The 17,537-nt window shown below is 42.2% G+C and overlaps 1 protein-coding gene across 4 annotated transcripts in view; it reads right to left on the bottom strand.

Annotated features, from left to right (window-relative positions):
• The window catches only part of rims1b (regulating synaptic membrane exocytosis 1b), an 83,386-nt gene extending 66,067 nt beyond the window's left edge, over positions 1-17,319 (bottom strand). For all 4 annotated transcript variants that reach the window (XM_038714501.1, XM_038714498.1, XM_038714499.1 and 1 more), the window contains exon 1: positions 16,933-17,319. In XM_038714501.1, the coding sequence (XP_038570429.1) occupies positions 16,933-17,099 (167 nt within the window). In that variant the 5' untranslated portion in view covers positions 17,100-17,319. The remainder of the gene's footprint in view (positions 1-16,932) is intronic.
• Between the last annotated feature and the right edge of the window lie 218 nt (positions 17,320-17,537).

The raw sequence follows: 17,537 nt of genomic DNA, 5'->3' as shown, positions 1-17,537 counted from the left end.
GGGGGTCTACACCACCACTTATACCCCACTTACAATGCGGTCCTTTGATCACTTCCCAGGAAACTGAACAAGCATTTCCTCTGGGCCTCAGGTGAAGATACCAACGATGGTTTCAGATTTCAGATTTGGTCATGGCTGGTTCTAACGACCATGAGCACTAACAAACCCGGCGGTATTGATGATCTTGGCAAACGATCCCACAGAGGTTAAATAGCTGAGTTTCCCTACCAGTCAGTCAGAACTCAATAAGTCTCTTGGATGAGGGACGAAACGTCTTCTAGTATCTTCAGTCAAGTCCAGTTGCCCTTGACCTCAACCTTCGTTGGATAACTATGACCTGGATGACTGAGAACCTTCACAGATAACCTGTTCACACTACTGTAATGTGTTACTATCTGACACTGTTAGCATGTGGCCGTGGCAGACAGTGACCAGGGGGGTCCAAGTGGTGTGAACCACCTGAACTGTGGCTGTCTCCTCTCTCTAGTTCAACACCATAGGGACAGCCAGACAGCCAGATGTGGGATAGCCATGCTTATGCCTTGTCAAAATAAGTATGCAAATGAGCACACATGCCCACAGTTGCATACACGCACACACAAAGACGCAACTATAAACAATGACACAGACAGAAAACCCTCATATACACATGTATGGGTTCACCTATGCCTCACATATTCAGCTCAGTATGTCCAAGGACTCCTTACCTCTTTCTCTCTTTCTGCCTTTCTCTCTCTTGTTCTCTTTATCACTCCCTCTTGTGTCTCCACTGTCTTCACCAGTCATTTATGTGGAGTTGTTAATTAGCACCGCTATGAATACATTGCTCAAGGATGGAGAGTGGAGAGGGGAAAGTTGTGCTGTGTGTGTGTGTGTGTGTGTGTGTGTGTGTGTGTGTGTGTGTGTGTGGTGGTGCTATTTCTGTCTCATCAGCTGATTACTGGCAACACCTTGCAGAAGTCTTTTTCTCGGTTGGAGGAGACACAACAATTTAAAAAAGAAGCAGTCTGTATGTTTCGGCCCTCAGCAAAGAGCAGCAGGAAGTGCTGATGAACTATTCGCTAAGCCCTGCTCCTAGTTACTATAGCTTTGTCTGTAGCAAGCAGCGGCAAATTTACCACTCGCAATTCAACATATTTGAAAGAATGCCTCTTTAAGTTCACACAGAGGTAAACAAAAGCAGTCATCTCATTTCTGACCGACGGCAGTGGATTTTGCTGGCTGAGACAACTGTTGCTAACAGAATTTATGAGCTGTTGCTAGCTAGAGTAAGTTAATGCTTATAGTTGAAAACTCCATCGCAATGGAATTTAATGACTCTTTAAATAGTTTCATGTTTAATGACTTGTAAAAACAGTACCCAACTCTTAAAGATGCACATGGTACATACGATATAAAGCTTAAATACAGGCTAAAGCTAGCTGTCCCCACAAGTCAGCATCCTCGCCAGCTCACGGCTTTTGTAGAAGACATGAAAATAAAGGAGTAGAATTGTTCATGTGTTTCAGGATAGAGCTTGTTATAGTAAGATATGATTTTTTCTTTTATTGTAACATAACTCTTGTTACATAGTTTGAAAGCTTACTATAGAAAAACAAATTGTGTGTTAACCATTGACTGTATGAGGTGTTAACAGACTTGAAATCAGATTTTAAGTGGCCAGAAAGACGATGAAAAAAAAAAGGAGATAGGTAAGGAAAGGTAAAGATATGAAAACATAGCCTGCCAATTTATTTTAAAATTTAAAAAAATTAGTCAACCAATGGGAATCTGTTAACCAAAGTATTTGATCTAATACTGTGCTTTTTTAAAATTAAAGACTGGAAAGGAAGGAGAAGAGAGCGAGAAGGAAAAATGAAGTAGGTATAAAGAGTGAAGCGAGGAGAGCGTGGAAGAGTTAAGAGGAAAGATTAAGAGAAGGAGTAAGAAGAGTGACACAAGAAGAATATAATTAGTGTCTTTGCACACCACACTATGCAACACAATTACAGATTAATGCACAGCACACCTGACACAGAAGCTTTGTGAGCCAAAGTTTACATGTGCTATGACAAAATGTGACGCCACAGTGAGTAATGTCTTAGCACCATGGGCAAATAAGGACCTAGACAAAGGTGAATTTGTGTCCCTGTCCATTGATGCGTCCAATCAACGGCAGGGACTCAAGGATTGAACAGGCTGATAGTATCAGTTAGCCTGCACCATAGTTTTAGAACAGTACAATACAGTTACAATAGTCAAAATGCATGAAACCGAAATTGTCCCCCTTTTTTATTTCACATATAATAACATTATATTTTTTTAATGACATACTGACCACCAAACCAAAAATGTCCCCGGTTTTCATTTCAGAAATCTGGTCACCTTACAGTATGTTTATGCTTTAATATTTGTATTTCCAAACAGTATGTTTTACTTTTACAGTTCAAGATTTGAGGATGAGGCCTAACCAATGAGTTTGGCAAACCTAATGCCATCTAACTCAAGATTGTGTCGTGTAAATTATTGAGATAATAGCATCGTGGATCCCACAGGATGGATGTTCCAGTCCTGAGGGGTATTCTTCTGACAAAACCTGTCACCCTATTAAATAATGTATTTAGCTAATGACATGGCCCTTGTCTTTGGGTTCCTATGATTAGTTAGCAGGGCTGGCGTGCTAACAATCCCAACTTACAACAGCAGACACTGTTAAATCCATTCCTTCCATTTTTTTAGACTAAAGAAACCACACCCTCCAAACTATTGTGATATCAAGTGCTGCTCTTATTACAGTTGAGAAGTCCGAAACCTGACAAACCTGCAGTGCCTACTTAGTGTTTAAGTTATCATTTGACAAGCTCTGTCCAGGTGTGGGATTTAGCGAATAGTCAATTGACACCAGTGGTTATAACAAACTGCCATTTTTCAGTGGTTTGGAGCTTTTTTGTTGGAAGAACAAAACAAGCGTGGTGGATTAATAGTCCCAGCACTGTATGACAGCACAATTGAGGGTGTTGAAGGAGGCTTGTGATGGAGCTAGAGACCGAGAAGATGACAGACATGTTGACACACGCTGTGAGGAAGCAAGGAAAGGAGGAGTCAGGGGTGGAGGCGGAGGGATCAGAAGTGGTAAATGAAAGGGAGCAGACAGACAGTGAGAAGACACAGTGGTGTAAAAAAAGAAACAGGCAGACAGGAAGAACAGGTGAGGAGTTTGTATACACAATCCCAGAAGTCTTCCCATCTCAGAAAGAGATGGACAGACAAAATGCTATCTCCAGGGAGAAGGAGGAGGACAAGGAGGAGGAGGAGGAGGAGGAGGAGGAAGGACAACAAGTAAAAAAGCAAAGGATGAACAAAGAGAGCCAAGACGGAAACAAGCGTGGGCCAGAGACCAGCGGAGGAGAGAAGCTGATGCATCCGGAGCCACTCTATAAATACCACTTGAGAAGAGGAGTGGATGATGGAAAGAGGATGGAGACAGGATGATGGGAAGAGGAAGGGAAAAAGAATAGATAGATCTGCTCAGGAACACTGGTAATAATTTTAGGACCATTAGTAATTTATTGAAGTGAAGAATGAAGTTATGTGTCAAAAAAATCCTAAAAAAATCTGTACATTTCTGCCGTGTGTGAAAATGGTCAAAAGAAGAGAGAAATAAGTAAAGGGAAAGACAAGAGCAACAGATGAGTGCTTAACCAAACGCAAACATCGTCTTTGTTTTCGTGTTTGATTGCCGTGATGTTGTCCATGACGACTTTTACTTATTTGGCTCCCTCCATTGTCAAAAGGCTATAAAATGGTACTAACGTCATAACGCTAGCAGAAATAAAGCACCCAGATGGCCTTTGTGTATCTATCTTTAGGGCAGCAAATTTCTCAAACAATCTGGCCATTCCTCACTAGCTTGATGGGATTTGATTGCGAGCTGTCATTCTTTTCAGGATTCAGTGTCACATCTACACCGACTGCTGTTGTCACTTAAATCTGCTGGTCTAATACATACAGAGCTTTAGGGGAGCAATGTTCAGTGAAATTGCTGCGTTCTCCATCATTTATTTTTGAAAAGAATGTCGTCTTGATGCTAGACACCCTAACATTTTGGGAAAAACAGACTATTTTACCACCAAATCTTTACCCCTTTCCAATCCCTCATTCCCAGTGTCCTATGAAGGTGTACGCATAGCCAAACAACAACTATCTGCAACAAAATCTACTAAATGTCAAACTTTATGCAACAGAACTTACATTTCCATAGTGTTTCCACCATTCTTCACCACCCTTCTGTTCAGGAATAGCGCCATTTGGTAAGTCAGTTGTCCCTGTTAGGTTGTTTTATTGTTCACTTCCTCGCTGGTTTGGGATGTTCTTTAATATGGTGAACTCCCCATGGGAATGTCCCTACAGAGGTGAAGTGGATAAGGCAAGTGTACAGGGGCCAGAATTGGATTGGATATTACCCCGATCCCCTATTTTCCCAATATTTCCTTAAAGTGTCTATTTCATGAACTTTTCCTTGTAAGTTTTGACTAAAATATCTCAACAATTATTCACTTGATTACCATAAAATTTAGTACAGTAATTCAGGCAGAATTTTAGGAGGTTGGTAGATCCCCTGACATTATTCACCACTATCAGATCAATATTTCAATTTGTGCAATACTGTGGCTTAGGGTCAAAGAATTATTAATGACATCTCATCAGCATCAGCTGTACTTTGTGTTGTGCTAATTATCTCTGCCAGGGGAAGATCCTGCATTTGGTTGTGTGTGTGTCTGTCAGCATTTAATCTGGCATACTACGGGACCCATCAGCCTAATGTAGTTTGTGCACATTACGACTGTAGGCTCATTTTTGAAAAACCTACTTTATCGAAAGAGCCTACAGAAAGCTTAGACTTTTGTCTTTGTTGCCAGCTAGGCTAAAAACAAATCTTATCATGGCTGTTTCAGGCCACATTTTGCCCTTCGTAGCTCAAAACCTGACATCCATAGAAAGTTTGGTCTTATCTTGAACAGGAGCAGATTAATGCCAAACCCAATATGTTATGACCCACTAAAGGCACAGTTCGAAATGAAAAAACCCTTATTTTGTGTGGTTTGTCTGTTACAACAAAATGTAATAAATAAATAACAAAATGTTTAAAGTCAGAAGTTTGGACTTATGGTCCCGTTTATTGTTTCCTCATAAAGTTACAATCCCATCACACTATTCTGTACATCTTATAGGAAACTGAGACTATTATTATACAAAAACAACTTCCTCCCCTTCACTCCTCTCCTCTCATGTATACATGCTGGACACACAGCTGCCCTGCACTCTCTGGTGGAGATCTGCACTCTACTGAGTGCACTCTTCTAGTTAGCAAATGTAACCATGCTAACACTTTAGCTACATGTCTTCCTCCGTCCATCAGACTAAGAATCCCCTACCATGGCCAGTGCTTAGACGTTGATATATTTTTTATTGATGTTTACCCATATTTATGGAGCAGAGTGCTTTTTTGGCATGGACTCCCCACTGAGTATGTGTGTATCTCTCTCTTCTCTGCGTGCATTTTTCTTTCTTTTCCATTTATATCCCCCTAACTCTTCCTCCATTTCCTTTATTTCTTTTCCTCTCACACCTCACCCACTCTCATATCTCCAGTGCTGTATATTGAATTCCATTCTGTTAAAGCCTTCTAGTTCAAAAAATGTTCCACATCACTGTACATACAAAATTCACTTTGCACTGTTCTCCTCTCCATTTCTCTCTTAAACACTGAGACACACACATGACATGTAGTGTACAAATCCTTTGACCTCACAGCCTGCTGGGTGATGTATAAGCCACGACTCTAGTTGATGGAGTAGTTATGGAGTAATTATGGGCGACCTCTAATCCCCTGACTCTATCCCAGCAGCCTCGGCCTGCAGCCTCCCTACTTCATTTTATTCTAACTTAATTTTTTGGGGGCCCCAATCGTGTTTTATTTATGTCCAAAATGTTGTGCTTGAAATCTATGTGAAGACTTCATGTTTAGCAATTGTTTTGTTCCTGCAGGAGAGGAGTAAATACTTGGTGCCAGTCCACACGTCAGCATGCTAAGATAACATTTTCTATAACTGCTCTTGACAGTTTTTTTTACTTTTTACAAGTCTAATCATGCACACATACATAGGGCCCTGTGAAATCTGTTCTAATTTTTCCCCACATTCCGTGTTTTCAGTTTTAATTTTTCTGAATTCTGTGTTTTACAATTTAAACAGATTTTATCATCAGAAAGAGTGTGTAATCATGTGGTGGATGAATACAATTTCAACAACTTAATAAGAAAATACATATGTTACATATGTAATAATATAGAAATGTTCAAATGTATGTGTGATTATTAGACAATTAAATTATCAGAATCAGATCATACTCAGTTTTATTGCCAGGTATGTTAAATAGGTTATTACCTGCTAGGTTAGGAGGTTATTACTGATCATTTCTTCCCACAGATCTTCTGCAGGACAGCCTCCACTTTCTGCTTGACTTATCTTATTATTACAGAATATCTGACTCCGCCCACACAGACAAAGTCTTAAACAAGCTCGTGTCTTGCACACTTTTGTTTCTGTGTAAAAGATTTTCTTCCGTCTTCCGAAGTGGTTGCACTTTTGAGAGTTTGTTGAAGTGATGAGCTGTAGCTAACTCGCTGACTTTGATATGACAGCGTGTGTGTGTGTGTGTGTGTGTGCTCGCGCGCGCGCGTGTCCGCCTTCTGTGATACTCCGACACGCAGAGAGGAGGAAGCAGGGTGCGCCTAAATAACGCACCAAAACATTGCAGTATAGTTTTTCTGTCCGTTTGGAAACAAGTGCTGTGAAAAGGAAGCTTATAATGCTCGGGGAAACCCTGACGTTTATAAATTGCAACCACATTTTAGCAGATTCCTGCGACATTCCGCGTTTAACAGCTGATTCCAATTTTAGAGCCATAACTACACTTTCACTTGTCACTGGGACATCAAAACTACATGTATAGAATCAGCAGTAAAATCTGATAAAAACTGCTGAAAAAGTTTGATGACTTTTGATGACCCAAATTAAGGTTTAAAAAGCGTTTTACCTGTTATACCATATTATATGCGTAGTAGACCCTTACATCAGTGGAACCACACGCCTCGACTCCTCTTAAAACATCTCTGGTTATACATCTTTACAGCTGTGTCAGTACACTGTGACATCACTGTTGGGTATGGTCACAGGTGCAGTAGAGCATCATTTTGACCACTCCTGTCAGTGATGATGTGATGCTCACAGGAGCAACAGACTTTGAACCAGAGAGGGCAGTAAAATACTACTTTTCAGCCTGCTGTAAAGTTACTTTTTAAAGTAGCCTATATTTGTTTTTTTGTTTTAAATGACTTCACATGAAAATGTACTGTGCATCTGTTTTAGCATATGAATTATTAGCATTGCTGTGGTATATTCAGGTGTGTGCCAACATATACAGTTAGATGATTATATTGTAGCTGTTTTTACAGTTTTTGATGATAACGTGTATAATTGACATGCAGAATGTATGTAACCAAATGATTGCACAGTGAGCATTAACAAATGTTTGTGGTCAGTTTCACTCGGTTATGTTGGGTAGTGAGATGCTTTCACACAGGGCACCAGAGATCACTCAGTGTTTTGATGAGTATAAAAATGATGTGAATCATATGGCCCTCACAGTCACCGTGAGTGACCCTCACAGTCAACAGCCCTCTTCACCACCCTAAGCAACACTAAACACCAGATGAGGAAATACCTTAGGAAAGAATGATGTCCATTACTCCAATAGAGTTTCATAGACTTGGAGATTTTTAAATATTTCAATGTAAGTGATGGGGGACAAAAATCCAAAGTCCTCATTCTGTGTAATAATGCATTCAAGTTTAGCAAAAGGTAATATGAGGTTTCCGCAGACTGAGTTAGACAAATAAAGAGAGAGATTGATAGATATCTTCCAGGCCTTTCTAGCAAAAAAATTCCCTTTTAAATACAAATTAAGACAAGCTTTGTGTTGGTTTTTACCTTAATGTATTTTTTTTATTGGGAATTATATCACTTTAAGCTACTATATAGATGTGTAATAATGCCTCAGATGCTAATGCTATATTTTCTCCTTCAAAAAGATAAAGCTGCTCATTAACTAGGGAGCCAGAAAATTACATACATACACACATAAAGTGATAAATATTGATATATGTTATACAGTTTGTTATGCTCACATATGAACCATTATTAAGTCACACAGAATCTTGACTTTCTTAGTATTTTTGGGTTTTTAAATTTGAGGAATCTGCCTGGCAATGTTGCTTTCTGAAGGAGCTGTGGTGGACAAATATGGTCTTCATAAAGCAGCTGTTAAACATTACAGGTGTGTCACAATCCCTCTCTTACACACAAACACACACTATTTACATGTTACGTTATTTAAATAAACATACAGACATACTTTTTTGAGTGGTGGCTGGTTTTACCAAGAGGGTACAAATTTGAGTCCCGTGCAATGTTGTGTGTGGCCACTCAATGATAAAGTCCCATCACTTCCTCTGACCACAAACACAGACAGAGATGGAAGGAGAGAGGGAGAAGGGTGTAGAGAGCCTGGTCAACCCAAGCAGAATGCATTCTCATTAAACTTTAATGCTGGGGAGGTCTGGGAGCACTAAAGAGGCTACTCACTGAGGCTCACTGAGGCTCACTCAGGTCTCGCTCTCTCTCTCTTTCTGTCTGCCTTGCTCTCTCTCTCTTTCTCTCTGTCTCAACATACTCGCTCAGAGTCCCACCCAGCCACACACTGCCAGCTACCATCTCTTCCCATCCTCTGTGCATGTGAAAGACCGTGTCCTGGTTCTCTGTCACACTTTGTTCCCTACGTCTTTGCTGCTGTAGCTAATGATTAACCGAATCAGGCCAGCTGTATCAACACACAAGGCTGTTTCCTAAATCATACAAGATAGTTAAACATCAAAGATAGCTCAAAGGCTTAAGGTAATGTTCTCTCTCTATTCTTTTACAAAATAGGAAGAACAAGAGCAGCTTTAGAACATGCAGACATGACTTTATTATTAGGTTTTTAACACACACTGCATAGCAAAAAGCAAGTGGACACCAAGCATCTCAGCGTATATGACAGCTGAACTCATTATTATTATTCAGTTGGTTAGTGATCTAGTCCCTCATGCTACTCATGCAAGTAGCTACAGTGCTGTTATAGAGCAGTTAAAGCATTGCTACTGTAGAACAGCCTCCACTCTTCTGTTTTCATGCTTTCCACCAGTTCTGGGGAGAGCATTAGTGAGGTCCAACACTGATGCTGGGAGATAAGGTCTTGCTTAATGAGGTAGAGGAAAAAGCTTTGTGCAGGTCAGTCCTGTTCTACCAACATCAAAACTGGGAATACAATTTCTTTATGGACCGGGCTTTAAAACATCACTATCTGCAAATGTTTGGGAACCATGCAAGACATGCAATAGAGATGACAGATGTGTAGACAAACTCACAGGAACAAACACACACACACTGATGTCCCACAAATTATGTACACACACACACAGACATTGTCACCCGCCATCCCCCTCTGGAGTCCATTTATCCAGGTGTTGCGGACTCACCCGACTGCCTTTGAGTTCTTTTAATTAAGAGCAAAGTGTGTAGCTCCAATCCAGCATTACCACACACACACACACACACACACACACACACAAAGCAAATTAATTCACACTCTCTCCTGCTGTTTGGAAAAAGAGTGAAGGCTGGCTGAAAATCAACCAAACAAAGTACAGTGTACAGTGACAAAGGCAATCTGTCTTTGCAAGAGTGTAGTTTCCTTCTGCAAGCTTTCATCCACAGACCGAGACCAAGTGTTTGTGGTACATTTTGTGTCCTGCCTCTCATAAGTAGCGCAGTACCCGTGCTGTCAGACATACTGTATAGATGCTGTTTGAATGTGAAGTGTATGTGTGGATTTTAAGTGTGTGTGAGAAAGAGCACAGCTTGTATGGGTGCACCTAAAAAATGAATTAACATACAGTACACTTTCTTTCTCATTTACATTCAAATATATCATCATACATACACACACACACGGCCCACGCGCACAAACATATATCTGCACACACGGACACAGTGCAAACATTTCTCAATGTAATTAGTACATTTCAGCAGTCGGCCAAAACTGAAACAGGTTAACAAGAAAAAAAAAGGTTCAGAACATCAACAGCAGCCAGTGAAGTGAATATTTAAATATTTCAGGAACCGCTTCCAAGTGTGTGCTATTTTCAGACCTGATCCATAATTCAACATTAGCATTTTTCTCACAGAAACCTTGAAACTCTTAAGTCTGCTTGTGGAAATGTTTCTCTTTATCTCAGCTTAAAGATACCAAATTGGGTTTAGAGCAATGTTTTTTTCACTCTAGAGACAACATTTGACAATGCTAGCTGTTACGCTTTTCAGCTAGCCACAGTGCAAACAAACTAAAACTATCGTAGCAAGGAGAAGGATATCTATTTTAAACATAGAAGAGAAATAATACAAGTCATTTATATTATGTTTAAAACAAGCTTAGAGGATACAATAGACAGTTAGAAGCTGGTAAAAGCAGCTTCTAACTAAAATGCTAAAAATTCTAAAAAATGCTGCAGCACTACTTTATATGGCTTTAAACTTTCAAGCATGTTACCCTTCTGTAAACACCTAATGTAACATCACTAATGAAGGTGTGGCCAGAGATGAAACCATGAAACCATGACTAGCCTTAATCATGAGAAAGCTGTTGCTCTCCAACATTGTTCACTTAATCAGTTGAGTCAGGATACTAGTGAAGTAAATAGATCAAATAGACCATTGGATAGAAGGTCTGCGAAGTGATTTCATGGGTACCTTTGAAAAGTATTGTTAGTATTCCTGAAATACAAAAATACAGTAGTTTATTTTGATACACGGCACGGCTGCTGTACTTTGTAATATATTTTCATACATTTAAAATTAGGATGTTTAATATCTTATTTAAAAAATAACACTGTGATGTAATGAGGCCCTTTTGCAACATGCATTAGACATGGAGCAACATTAGCATAAATTTGGAGCTGTGTTTCTGGCCACCTGATGAATGTAAGTCCAATATTTGCTGTCCTTTTAGCTCTGCTACCTAGAAAAACATTTGTTTCTTTAGCTTCTTGCTTTGGCTAGAAATGAGTCTGATGAAAGAAGTGGGAATGAATCAAAACAGTAAAGTTGTGGGCCTTAAAAACCAAAACAATGAGCAAACAGACACTAAAACACTCGATAGAGCTGAGAGTCAAGTGATATTTCTCTGTGGGTTCATTACTATAAGCAACTCGTTTCCCATTATGTTGTTTATATAAAAAATATTGATTAGGGCAGCAGCTTTCAGGACAAATGGTCAAATCCACCAGGAACAAAACACTTACTTTTAGGTCTCACATTTAAACAGTCAGGCTGTTTCTCCTAGAAACGAAAGCCTGGTCTTGACCTTGACCACCAAACTACAATTGACCACTTGGTGGACAGTAGCAGCCATATCAGACAGCAGACAGGGAGAGGGGCTTTGCTGCCCTGTAGATGCACCCTGTAGCCTGCAGCCTTGGGGAGCCTGGTAAAGAGATTAGCTGTGTATGTGTGTGTGTGTGTGTGTGCGTGGAAACCCCTTACAGAAGCTCTTCCCATTCTTTTTGTCTCCCCCTTTTCTCTCTCTTTCCACCGCTCTAATCCTTAAAACCGCTAAATCCTCCCTCCTCTCCCTCTGTCTGTGCCCCGGGTCCTGATTTATTCTTCTGTCCATCTGGTGTCAGCGCACAAACTCCAGCCAAACAGCACCTAGTACTGTGCCATAGGTCAGAAAACTGTTGAAGAATTTCATAATTGCCACTAAAAATAACACTAATGCCAGATGGTGGGTTCCAGTAAATTCAAGGAGTACTAATACTAATAGCATTTCATTGTACTCTAGCTCTATTAACACAAGTGGGGAACTCCATTGACCACACCCACCACTCCAACCTTAAGGCCCTGCGTTGTGCATCCACTGTCTGAAATGTGTGCAATCTCTCTGCTGAGCACATCAATATTTTACACATTATTTCTATATTTACATTTTGGAAACCTCAAAGCTCCCCTGGGTGCATGGCAACTTGGATTGTTGAAGAGAAAATATTTCCTGTTGTGCTAGGAGAAGGCTTTTTTGACTTTTTCACAGCATCGGAGAGGTTGGTCACTGCTACGTTAATCATTTTGCTCACTCCCCACAACATGACAGCTCCCCTCCACTAACATCCTCTGGATTATGAAGTCAATGGAGGGTTTAGCAAGTCAATGGATGGAGTCTCTGTGGTCTATAGTGTATTAGACGTGGATAAAGTGTTCGTTAGCGCTTTGAATCAGTGAAGTAAAGCTCAGGTGCTTACTTCTCACAGTCAGACCAGAGCAAATTATTAGCCCAGAACCAGGTGTTCTGGCTCAGCAACAGATCGGGACACTTCAGCTTCTCTCAGGCTGGAGGTTGAACTTATGACAGATAAAGTCCAGTATCAGTAGAACCTTATCTCTGCCAGCTGCTCGGGTCTCAGGCAACTCTGCAACCAGTTGGACAGTGCTGACCAGGGGAATAGTCTTGACGTAAGGTGCAGAATGTTCTTTTTGCATGTGATTTTTCACTGCTGGGGGAAAGCACCGTTGGCTATTATACACTGCTCAAATAAAGGGAACACTTAAACAACACAATGTAACTCCAAGTCAGTCACACTCCTGTGAAATCAAACTGTCCACTTAGGAAGCAACACTGATTGACAATCAATTTCACATGCTGTTGTGCAAATGGAAAAGACAACAGGTGGAAATTATAGGTAATTAGCAAGACACCCCCGATAAAGGAGTGGTTCTGCAGGTGGTGACCACAGACCACTTCTCAGTTCCTATGCTTCCTGGCTGATGTTTTGGTCACTTTTGAATGAAATTTCACTCTAGTGGTAGCATGAGACGGAGTCTACAACCCACACAAGTGGCTCAGGTAGTGCAGCTCATCCAGGATGGCACATCAATGCGAGCTGTGGTAAGAAGGTTTGCTGTGTCTGTCAGCGTAGTGTCCAGAGCATGGAGGCGCTACCAGGAGACAGGCCAGTACATCAGGAGACGTGGAGGAGGCCGTAGGAGGGCAACAACCCAGCAGCAGGACCGCTACCTCCGCCTTTGTGCAAGGAGGAGCAGGAGGAGCACTGCCAGAGCCCAGCAAAATGACCTCCAGCAGGCCACAAATGTGCATGTGTCTGCTCAAACAGTCAGAAACAGACTCCATGAGGGCCCGACGTCCACAGGTGGGGGTTGTGCTTACAGCCCAACACCGTGCAGGACGTTTGGCATTTGCCAGAGAACACCCAGATTGGCAAATTCGCCACTGGCGCCCTTTGCTCTTCACAGATGAAAGCAGGTTCACACTGAGCACATGTGACAGACGTGACAGAGTCTGGAGACGCCGTGGAGAACGTTCTGCTGCCTGCAACATCCTCCAGCATGACCGGTTTGGCGGTGGGTCAGTAATGTTGTGGGGTGGCATTTCTTTGGGGGGCTGCACAGCCCTCCATGTGCTCACCAGAGGTAGCCTGACTGCCATTAGGTACCGAGATGAGATCCTCAGACCCGTTGTGAGACCATATGCTGGTGCGGTTGGCCCTGGGTTCCTCCTAATGCAAGACAAAGCTAGACCTCATGTGGCTGGAGTGTGTCAGCAGTTCCTGCAAGAGGAAGGCATTGATGCTACGGACCTGCCCGCCCGTTCCCCAGACCTGAATCCAATTGAGCCCATCTGGGACATCATGTCTTGCTCCATCCACCAACGCCACGTTGCACCACAGACTGTCCGGGAGTCAAATCTGGGAGGAGATCCCTCACGAGACCATCCGCCACCTCATCAGGAGCATGCCCAGGCGTTGTAGGGAGGTCATACAGGCACTAGGAGGCCACACACACTACTGAGCCTCATTTTGACTTGTTTTAAGGACATTACATCAAAGTCGGCCTGTAGTGTGGTTTTCCACTTTGATTTTGAGTGTGACTCCAAATCCAGACCTCCATGGGTTGATAAATTAGATTTGATTACCATTTTGAACACCTTGCTCATAACGTCTTTCGTTATATATACAGAATATACATATTCAAGTCTTATACCATTACAGAGCTTGTCTCTTCCTTTAAAAACAAAAAAAATAAGTAAGAATACAATCCAATAACCATAACCCATAACTATATACTCTACAATATGCTCATGATATTGCTTGTACCCTTAAACCGCTGGATGCCATTAACCACTCTAAATACTGTCAGCGATCTAGGAATTAAAACCTATGTTCCAATTGCAAGCCTAAGAGTATAAACTTACAGAGTCACACAAGCCTCCTTCTGATATTACCCAAAATACAGTAGAGTAGGGGATGCCTCCTGAATGCATGTAAAGTCAAAATAAATCGTTCTCTTCAATAACAAGAGCCCATCAGTCTTCTATTTGTCTGGTGATATTGTTCTAGTTAGCAAATGGTAACACTTATTGTTTAGCATTTTTAAGTATATAAACATTTAATACATTGTTTATAACACTATAAAGTAGTTGTATTTAGGAGTGGGAATCACCAGAGGACCCACGATACGATATCATTGCGATTTTAAACATGTTGCAATTTATTACCTATTATCCAACTTCGAATTGTGTCCCCAAAGGAAAACTCTTTTTGTCGTGGACTGAAAATGCAACTGATTTTATTATTATAGTAAAATAGTAAATTTTATATTTATCTGTATTTTAGTCTTTTTAATGTTTTCATGCTTTTATCTTGTATTGTTTTTGTATTATTGTCTCTTGGGTATTATTGTCTTTACACTTGTTAAAGCACTTTGTAACTTGTTTTTGAAAAGTGCTCTACAAATAAAGATTATTATTATTATTATAGTACCAAAAAGTTAAATTCTCATTGCCAAGGAAAATATCGCGATACTATGCTGTATCAATCCCACACCTATTTGTAAGCAGATTCAAAGGTTTATTAATGTATGGTTGGGCACCCATAAGTGGAGGCTGATGTATAAACATATAATGACTAGCAATAAAAAACACTGTACTGTAGCCTACTGTAAAATATATAATAATATTGACTTAAAGGTGTCCATTTATCTGCTTACTACTGTGTTACCATTTGTCTTGCTAAAAATCATCATATGCATTCAGCATCTTGCATAACAATCTTGCAAAATACACTGTAATAAACATTAAAGACTGCCTGACTATTGCTCACTAGCCATTATTCCCAAATTTCTCTAAAATCCCATTCCTCCTTTGTCAGTGGTGTGCTGGTCCCATCAATGATTAGCCAGATGATGAAGCCATTATTGACTGAACCTGAGCCTGTGCCTCATGGAACATTAAATACATCACTTCCTCTCAAGGGGCCTACAGCAGCTCTCACCCAGTTTCCCTTCAGGCTGCAGTCAGGAAATGAAAACAGCCATTAGAACAGAAGCAAGCCAGAGTGCTATAGGATGCTGCACGCCTGCTACGACAACATCGTTCATTAGAAACAGGGTCCTTGCATGTTTCAGTGCAGGTGTGGGTACAGCTCAGTGTAGGCTCTGGTGATTCAAATTGCCATTGCTCGTGGTGGGAACCCCTGAGGCATCAGACTACAATGTAACCAGCCATTTGTAAGAGGTAGCTGTAGCACACCAGCCCTCATGACAAAACACTGTAATATCTCTAACATCTCAAAATCTCTTAGTGTCTGTGCAAACTGTGTGTTTAAAGTGGCCTATAGCTAGCTCCTATCATTTCCCCTTAATGCCATAATGTTCTTTTAGTGGTTTACAGTCTCTGTATAGTCTCATCATTCTGTAATCTATCACCGGTTATTCTTTTCCATACACAGCTCAGATTCAGAGCTGGCATTTGATCAATATAGAGAGGGTTTGCAAAGGTGCAAAAATATATTTGGTCTCTTTTCTAATCTGTAAGGTGTCTGTTTCAGGCCTGCTAAGATTCCCAACCACACCCCATCTTCTCCTTTCCGCCGAGGGGAGCACAAATGACCGTACACACCGCCTCACCAGCGTCCGTCTGTCGGGCTTACAAAACGGTTTGTGTCGCTCCAGGCCTAAGAGCTATAATGTCATTGTTATTCCCATTTTTGTCAAAGCGCTGTCTCCCTCTCTCTCTCTCTCCTCTCTCTCTCTCACACACACACAAACACACACACAGAGGCGCGCGCACGCACACACACACACACACACACACACACACAGATAAAGCCACTCCAGTCTGCATGCGTGCGTAAAAAGGAAAATCAGAGCGGTGTTGGAGGTGTAAACTGAGGGATGGGGTGCAGTCCCCATTGATGAAAACGAGTGGGTGAAAGATGGATAATGCTATGATTCATCACCAGCACCCCCTCCCCCACAACCACCACCACTACCACCTCCACCGGCACTGTCACACCCTATCCTCGCGGCACTCTCTACATCTGTACGTTTGACCCTGATTCGGGTCATCTCCAGTGACGGTGACGGCAGCCTACATTGTTTCCAAGTATTGATTTATTCCAACAGCATCACGCCTCATAACGCACGCTGTATTTCTGGTGATGCTGAGCAGCTTTAGAAACCCACCCTGAGCTGTTACTGAGCTACTGTGTCTTCATGCTGGTGGGTTTCTTTTTAGGGAACACGCCACCACCGCTACAAGTGCACAATGATGGCAGAGCAGATGCATCGGCCAGTGGTTACTGTATGTGATGGGTGTGTGATGGTAACCACTACAATGGTAACACTGGGTTGTAACGGGCAGTTCGGTGTACAAGGGACATCTTTCTAACAGGGATTGCTCTGCGTTACGCGTTCTAACTTCCACAGAAGAGGAAAATGTTGCCCTTACTTTAGCATAGCTTGTTCTTTCTCCTCTTCCTCCTTTTGCCGAGCCATCACTGCCATGATGATCTTCCTCTCCTCCTCGGTGAGATGGCTGAGGTCCGGCAGATCCGGCATGGATGGCGGCACGGTGGGTGGGCGAGGGCCACCCTGGGGCCCCACCGAGGCGGACATCTTTTCCACCACCACCCCACCACCTCCTCCTCCTCCTCGGCGAGTCGTTTCGGCTGACAGGTTCCCCGGAGCGTTTCCGAGCCACACCTCACGACGTGGTCCGCGTGTAGAGCGGCAGCGGCAGCCGCAGCTCTGGCGAATAGTGCAAGCCGCTCATGGTTGCAGGCACCCTCGGTTGTGCTTTTGTTTGTCCTCTCTGGGTGTTTCTTCCACCACACTCTTGTCGTCGTCCCCCCCCACCCCCCGCCTGCCCGCCTCTCCCCTCCACCGCCCGGATTCAGGAGGAGCCCATCTCCGTTTTCTACGCCGGTAGTTGAGTCGAGCTGTGGGGGCCCCTGGATCACTCGGCTGGGCTGTGGTTCCTCCGCTGTCTCGGACTGGAGCTGGATGTTAGGGCGGTATCGGTCCGTACGACTTCTTAGCTCTCTCTCTCTCTCT

The sequence above is a fragment of the Micropterus salmoides genome, unplaced genomic scaffold (assembly GCF_014851395.1).
Source record: "Micropterus salmoides isolate LMB-PRFRI ecotype aquatic unplaced genomic scaffold, ASM1485139v1 Ms_hic_scaffold_12, whole genome shotgun sequence".
Taxonomy (NCBI): Eukaryota; Metazoa; Chordata; class Actinopteri; order Centrarchiformes; family Centrarchidae; genus Micropterus; species Micropterus salmoides.
Note: the sequence above shows the minus strand (reverse complement) of the source record. Positions and strands in the feature narration are given on the sequence as shown.